Source organism: Triticum dicoccoides, chromosome 7A (genome assembly GCF_002162155.2).
Source record: "Triticum dicoccoides isolate Atlit2015 ecotype Zavitan chromosome 7A, WEW_v2.0, whole genome shotgun sequence".
NCBI classification, from domain to species: Eukaryota; Viridiplantae; Streptophyta; class Magnoliopsida; order Poales; family Poaceae; genus Triticum; species Triticum dicoccoides.
In genome coordinates, this window is record NC_041392.1 from 480,941,094 (window position 1) to 480,948,919 (window position 7,826).

The 7,826-nt window shown below is 50.6% G+C and overlaps 1 protein-coding gene across 1 annotated transcript; it reads left to right on the forward strand.

The window, feature by feature from the left end:
* The first annotated feature begins 3,937 nt into the window (after nt 1–3,937).
* LOC119330041 (F-box protein At5g39450-like) lies at nt 3,938–7,130 on the forward strand. Its single transcript, XM_037603148.1, has 2 exons — nt 3,938–5,681; nt 6,612–7,130. The coding sequence occupies exons 1-2, from the start codon at nt 4,030–4,032 to the stop codon at nt 6,613–6,615; spliced, it is 1,656 nt and encodes a 551-aa protein (XP_037459045.1). The 5' UTR covers nt 3,938–4,029; the 3' UTR covers nt 6,616–7,130.
* The last annotated feature ends 696 nt before the right edge of the window (nt 7,131–7,826 follow it).

Sequence of the window (7,826 nt, forward strand, 5' to 3'; positions counted from 1 at the left end):
ATGGAGATTTGTAAAGCACACACGGATCTGAAAGGTTCAAACCCGTTGACTATAACCTCTCTCACAAGCATAACATGATCAAACCCAGAATTCATCGAGTGTTAATCACATGGTAAATGTGAACTAGATTATTGACTCTAGTAAACTCTTTGGGTGATAGTCACATGGGGATGTGACCTTGAGCGTTAACCACATATCGATGTGAACTGGATTATTGACTCTAGTGCAAGTGGGAGACTATTGGAAATATGCCCTAGAGGCAATAATAAATTAGTTATTATTATATTTCCTTGTTCATGATAATCGTTTATTATCCATGCTAGAATTGTATTGATAGGAAACTCAGATACATGTGTGGATACATAGACAACACCATGTCCCTAGTAAGCCTCTAGTTGACTAGCTCGTTGATCAATAGATGGTCACGGTTTCCTGACCATGGACATTGGATGTCATTGATAACGGGATCACATCATTAGGAGAATGATGTGATGGACAAGACCCAATCCTAAGCCTAGCACAAGATCATGTAGTTCGTATGCTAAAGCTTTTCTAATGTCAAGTATCATTTCCTTAGACCATGAGATTGTGCAACTCCCGGATACCGTAGGAGTGCTTTGGGTGTGCCAAACGTCACAACGTAACTGGGTGGCTATAAAGGTACACTACAGGTATCTCCGAAAATGTCTGTTGGGTTGGCACGAATCGAGACTGGGATTTGTCACTCCGTGTAAATGGAGAGGTATCTCTAGGCCCACTCGGTAGGACATCATCATAATGTGCACAATGTGATCAAGGAGTTGATCACGGGATGATGTGTTACGAAACGAGTAAAGAGACTTGCCGGTAACGAGATTGAACAAGGTATCGGGATACCGACGATCGAATCTCGGGCAAGTATCGTACCGATAGACAAAGGGAATTGTATACGGGATTGATTAAGTCCTTGACATCGTGGTTCATCCGATGAGATCATCGTGGAACATGTGGGAGCCAACATGGGTATCCAGATCCAGCTGTTGGTTATTGACCGGAGAGTCGTCTCGGTCATGTCTGCATGTCTCCCGAACCCGTAGGGTCTACACACTTAAGGTTCGGTGACGCTAGGGTTGTAGGGATATGTATATGCAGTAACCCGAATGTTGTTCGGAGTCTCGGATGAGATCCCGAACGTCACGAGGAGTTCCGGAATGGTCCGGAGGTAAAGAATTATATATAGGAAGTGCTATTTCGGCCATCGGGACAATTTTCGGGGTCACCAGTATTGTACCGGGACCACCGGAAGGGTCCCGGGGGTCCACCGGGTGGGGCCACCTATCCCGGAGGGCCCCATGGGCTGAAGTGGGAAGGGATCCAGCCCAAAGTGGGCTGGGGCGCCACTTCCCTCTAGGGCCCATGCGCCTAGGGTGGAAAAACCCTAGGGGAAGAGTCCCAAAGGGGGAAGGCACCACCTAGGTGCCTTGGGGAGGAGGGACTCCTCCCTTGGCCGCCCCCCCCCCCCTAGGAGATTGCATCTCCTAGGGCCGGCGCCCCCTCCCTAGGCTCCCTATATATAGTGGGGGAAGGAGGGCCTCTCACCTACACCTTTGGTGTCTCCCTCTCCCTCTCCAACACATCCTCCTCCTCCATAGAGCTTGGCGAAGCCCTGCCGGAGTACTGCAGCTCCATCATCACCACGCCGTCGTGCTGCTGGATCTCCATCAACCTCTCCTCCCCCCTTGCTGGATCAAGAAGGAGGAGACGTCGCTGCTCCGTACGTGTGTTGAACGCGGAGGTGCCGTCCGTTCGGCGCTAGGATCATCGGTGATTTGGATCACGACGAGTACGACTCCTTCAACCCCGTTCACTTGAACGCTTCCGCGCGCGATCTACAAGGGTATGTAGATCCACTCCTCCCTCGTTGCTAGATGACTCCATAGATAGATCTTGGTGACACGTAGGAAAATTTTGAATTTATGCTACGTTCCCCAACAAGACTTGCAAGATAGGATTAAGAATTCACATATATTCATGAAAACATAATAGGTTCAGATCTGAAATCATGGCTCTCGGGCCCTAGTGACAAGCATTAAGCATAACAAAGTCATAGCAACATCAATCTCAGAACATAATGGATATTAGAGATCAAACCCTAACAAAACTAACTCGATTACATGATAAATCTCATCCAACCCATCATCGTCCAGCAAGCCTACGATGGAATTACTCACGCACAGCGGTGAGCATCATGAAATTGATGATGGAGGAAGGTTGATGATGACGATGGCGACGGATTCCCCACTCCGGAGCCCCGAACGGACTCCAGATCAGCCCTCCCGAGAGAGATTAGGGCTTGGCGGCGGCTCCGTATCGTAAAACGTGATGAATCCTTCTCTTTGATTTTTTTCTCCCCGAACGTGAATATATAGAGTTGGAGTTGAGGTCGATGGAGCACCAGGGGGCCCACGAGGCAGGGGCGCGCCCAGGGGGGTAGGCGCGCCCCCACCCTCGTGGACAGGGTGTGGGCCCCCTGGCCTTGATTCTTTTGCCAATATTTTTTATATATTTCAAAAATATTCTCTGTTGATTTTCAGGTCAGTTCGAGAACTTTTATTTCTGCACAAAAATAACACTGGGTTAGTTCTATTCAAATCATACAAGTTAGAATCCAAAACAAAGGTAAAATTGTTTGGAAAAGTAGATACGTTGGAGACGTATCAGCCAGACATGTCATAAGCGCACTTAAAAGTTAATTGTTCAACCACTTGGGTTTTTGGAACAGCGAACCAAAATAGTTGTAGCATTTTGGACAATTAAAGAAAGTGGTAGCTTTCTGTAACCCTAGCCTGTAATGTGGTAGTTTTTTTTGCTATTTACTCACTGTATGTGATCGGCCTTGCTGAAGCCATCATAAGGATGGAGAAGAACAACCCAATAGTGGAAGATCCACGGACCCTGGTGCATGATCCTCTCTCAATCTCCCAAGCACGATGCATGTACCACGAAGAGGTTGGCTCTGAGAGGCCGCAACCGTATCTCCTGCACGAATTCCCATGATGCACACATGTCTCTGAAAAACACAGCATGGTTGAATGTCTTCTTTGTGTGGATTCGCGCAAGAGCTATCCACCAAACGCGATCATTGATCACGGATCTATCACGAAGTCATGAAATTTCTCATCAACGAGATCCAACTAGCCCCAAAAAATCATCTAGGTGAGGGAGGGGGCTCCAAACCCACTGCACGTGGCCGAGTGCTCATGAGAGAGAGTCTTCATCGTCATGTAGATGGGCAGAGCGTAGGTCGGACGGCCGCAGGGCGAGCAACTAGATAGGCAGGGCGTAGGCGAAACGGTCGCGGGGTGGCAAACTAGATGGCCAGGGCATAGTCTCCGATGACGAACCCAAGCCGCTGCAGGCCACGAACCCCGGAGGCAACACTCTGATCCACGGGATTTATGGACCTGGCGAACCACGAGAGAGCAAGGAGATGACGGATGGAAGGGTCATGGTCGCAATACGAGGCAGCAGAAGACTCGTCGATGGATAGACTCACGTCGAGGGAGTCACCACGAGGATATTACCGCCGCTAGGGGATCCGTTACAAGCGCGAACTCATTGCACTACAGAATATTATTACCGCAATATTTTTCTCCCAGACAAGCTTAATTGTTGTAGACAGTTGAAAAGTGATACTCTTTCTTAATAAATAAATAAAAATATTATATACAACGTCACCTTGTTTCCGAAAGAAATAGGAAGACAAGTTGGCCGATAAGCACGAAATCCCCCGGAAAGTTGCATGCTGAGATATTTTGGCGTAGTGGCGAGTGAAGGTGTGGCCTGAGAGCGAAATGCCGAAAAGGGATATTTCCACAGTTGGAAAAATGCCTGTGACGACCTACTGACCTCGTCGGTCACCACTCTTCTTCTTTCTAGGTGGGGGGAAAAGATCCACTTTTTATCAGAGGTTGAGAAAAGAAAAGGCAAAAAAGAAGCAGACGCCACACCCAGACCACACACACGACCGCACGAAACCGCCCGATCCCGATGGCCGTCGACGGCGCCGAGCTGATCCTCTCGGTGCCGGACGACGTCCTCGCCCTGATCTCCGCCCACCTCCGCCCCCGCGACCTCCTCGCACTCTCCGCCGCCTCGCGCCGCCTCTACGCCGCCCTATCCACCTCCGACAAGTCGTGGCTCGCCCAGTGCCGCCGCCTCCTCCCCTCCTCCCTGTCCAACCTCCTCGCCTGGCGGGCCGCCGCCGGGGGCTCCTCCCTCACCGTATGCCGCTTCCTCCACTCCGTGTCCCCGCTCCAAGGCCTCTGGGCGCACCAGAACCCCGAGCTCGGCAACCTGGTCACCGCGCTCCCGGGCTTCTTTTCCCTCGTCGCCGTCCGCGCCATCCCCCAGGAGCTCTCCCCGCGCCTCCTCTGGGCCCCCGTCTTCGAAATCCTCGCCGACGCCGATGGACGCCCCGCGTTCCTCTTCCTCCACGGCCACCACCCCGGCTCCCTCTTCCCCGGCCTCCTCGCCTCCGTCAACCCCCACGCCAACACACTCCTCCTCGAGGCGCACGCGCCTGCCTCCTCCGAGCCTTCCTCGCAGTTCTCCCGCCTCTCCTTCGGCAATCGCCGCCGGCTGCTCGACGCTCTCGTGGCCTCGTGTCGCGTCACGCTCCCGCCGGAGCTCGCTGCGGCCCCGCTCTTTGCGCGCTCCGATGAGGACCTGCCGATGCTCGCCGCCCGTCGCGAGGCGATGCTGCGTCTGCACATTGAGTCCGGCGGGGGCATGGTGCGCAGGCCGGAGCTCGAGGCGCTGCTGGGGGCCAAGAAGGTGCCGCCGTCGCTGCCGGTGGACAGCACTGGTGAGAGGGTGCGGCTGCGGAGGAGTCTCTCTGCGATGGCTGGGTACGTCAGGGACGGGCTGCGGCAGATGGTGACGCGCTCTGCATCAGCCAATTCGAGGTCGGAGTACGCGGACAGCAAGCATCTGTCATTGGACGAGTTCTTGCGCGCTAGTGAGAGCACCGGCCTGAGCCTCCGGGGCGCGCGGCTGCGGCTGTCGACCTACCGTGCGTGGCCGAGCATGCACGACAACAGGTTTGCGCTCTACAAGTTGACGACGCAGGTGCCCATGCCCGGCCGGGAATATGCCGGGCTGTGGCGAGGCACATTCGGGTGGCCTCCGGGGCGGCCAGACGACGAGGGCAAACCAGGGAAGGCTCTCTTCTTCCTGCTCCTCTCATACGAGGAAGACAGCGAGGGGAAGCTTCTTCTGATTGCAACCAAGGTGTTGGAGGGCACGCACTATGTCGTGCATCCGAATGGGTCGTCCATGTTTGTGGTGCGGGTGGGCGAATCATCAACAGAGGCATTTCCATTTCCGACCGATGAGGATTCCCGCAGTGTGAGCATTGAGAGATGCTTTGCTGGAGAGGGCATTGCTACTGGGTATGGGTTCAGGTACCCTGGCTCAAAGCCCGGGTCACTGTTTGTTCTCAGGGATGGCCGGCTCGCCTTTGTTTGGAGAGACAACAAGTCTGTGCTCACCTTGCAAAGGCTCAACTTGGAGGAGTTGCTGAGGAAGGGGGAGCGTGTGCCAACATTGCCACCGATACCGAACTTCGCGTATCTCACAAAGTCTTACTCCAATGTGTTTGTTGCTATCCATGGAAGTCCCAGCTGCTCATCTTCTCCCAGGTACTGCACATTTTCTGCTGTCATAGTTGATTACAGATTCCAGACTTCCAAAATCTTTTGACAAAATCTGTTGTGACATGTACCAATTTATAGCTTATCAGTTGTTAGACCATCTGAGGTCACCCATTTCATATTAGTTGCTTGCACAACCATGTCCCAAAACAATCATGATGTACAAAGTTAAGTCTAAATACTTCTATTGGGGCAAATCTCCATATTAGTTGCATGCACACACCCTGTGCTCTGAACAGTCGACTTCGTCATGATTACGGGAGTTATGACCAAATCTTTTGACACTTTTTCTTTGGTACCCCACCCCCTAAACACAAGGACGGCTAAGATTGCCCGATACCCCTTCATCTTTTGATCCCGGCAAATATCAGAATGTCTTTTCTGTATTTAAATTTGAAGTCGTCATTGGTGGTTGATCTTAGCTACCAATTTATAGCTTACCATGACACACTGCTGAAGGTCACACTCACTACATTGTAACATACACTAGCATCTCAATTTTGCTTTTCTTCTGAAACCTTAGTTGTTGCACTGCAAAAAAGAGTAGCAGATACATTTTTAAAGAGTAACCATTTGCGATAATATTTATTATATGCTACCTCTGTTCACTAATGTAAGACGTTTTGGCAGTTGGGTGTATTTCTTATGTGATTCCACTCATGCTGTTCTTCAATTGATGACATGGTGTAACAGATACTCCTTCCATTCTAAAATAGATGACTCAACTTTAGTACAAAGTTAATACAAAGTTGGGTCATCTATTTTGGAACGGAGGGAGTAGAAAGTAACCATTGGTTCTTCTTACTCACCTCAAAATGCTCTTATCTTGCATTGTCCAACATCCTAGCTGTTCAGTTCACTGTTTCATTGTTGCGCTACTCATTTAACGGCCTAACTGGATGAACACCCTTTGCTTAGGTGAAAGGCGCAAGTTGAGGGTCAGGAACTGAGACAATCCACCTGAGGCAGAGGTAAAGCGAGCAATGCTTCTGGATCAAGCTCTGACGTTCCTCCTTGGCAGGTTACATACCGAAGCCTGCTTGCAATGATATGATGCCCCGTTGCTGCCAAGGGAAGAAGCGTAGCAGTAGTCAGAAATATAGTATCCTCAAGGAAGTGCCACCTTCCCTAAGAATACAGGAAATGGCATCGATATACATAACTGTATGTCCTTATCTTGGTTATTTGCATGATTCTACTTTAAAAATTGTCCACATTTAAAAGGAACGAGCTGCCTGTCATTCAGCACCAGGCCCTTGCTTCAAGTGCAAAAATGGCGCCAATTGTAATGAGATTGATTTTTTTTAGAAGTATACATGGTTGAGTGAGATTCTCGGCTGGCACAGCTATATGAAACTGCCATGACTGATCTCACAGAACCAGCTCATTTGTGTATTACATTATGTGCCTAGTGCAGTTGTTTATCTTCAAAAACTATTGGGACGCGTTTGGTTACATGCACCGTTTTTCGCCACTTTGCATACTTGTCATAGTTGGGCTTGGCTGAGTGAGGGAGTCCTGGATTAGGGGGTATCCGGACAAGCGGATTATATCCTTTGGCCGGACTGTTGGACTATGAAGATACAAGATTGAAGACTTCGTCTCGTGTCCGGATGGGACTCTACTTGGTGTGGAAGGCAAGCTAGGCAATACGGATATGTATATTTCCTCCTTTGTAATCGACCTTGTGTAACCCTAACCCCCATCCGGAGTCTATATAAACCGGAGGGTTTTAGTCCGTAGGACAACATACAATCATACCATAGGCTAGTTTCTAGGGTTTAGCCTCTCCGATCTCGTGGTAGATCAACTCTTGTAATACTCATATCATCAAGAATAAATCAAGCAGGACGTAAGGTTTTACCTCCATCAAGAGGGCCCGAACCTGGGTAAAACATCGTGTCCCCTGCCTCCTGTTACCATCCGCCTTAGACGCACAGTTCGAGACCCCCTACCCGAGATCCGCCGGTTTTAACACCGACATTGGTGCTTTCATTGAGAGTTTCTTTGTGACGTCGCCGTAAGGAAGGATGCCTCATCTCGTTGTTAAAAGCAACATTACCGCCGGGGGAGCTCTGGCTGTCAGCCAAACTCTCCGGCTAGGCAGTTTCGTCATGACTGCCTGTTCGGCCG

Bases quoted from the DNA above. Each gene is read 5' to 3' on its own strand.
- LOC119330041 (XM_037603148.1), top strand. From the start codon at position 4,030: ATGGCCGTCGACGGCGCCGAGCTGATCCTCTCGGTGCCGGACGACGTC.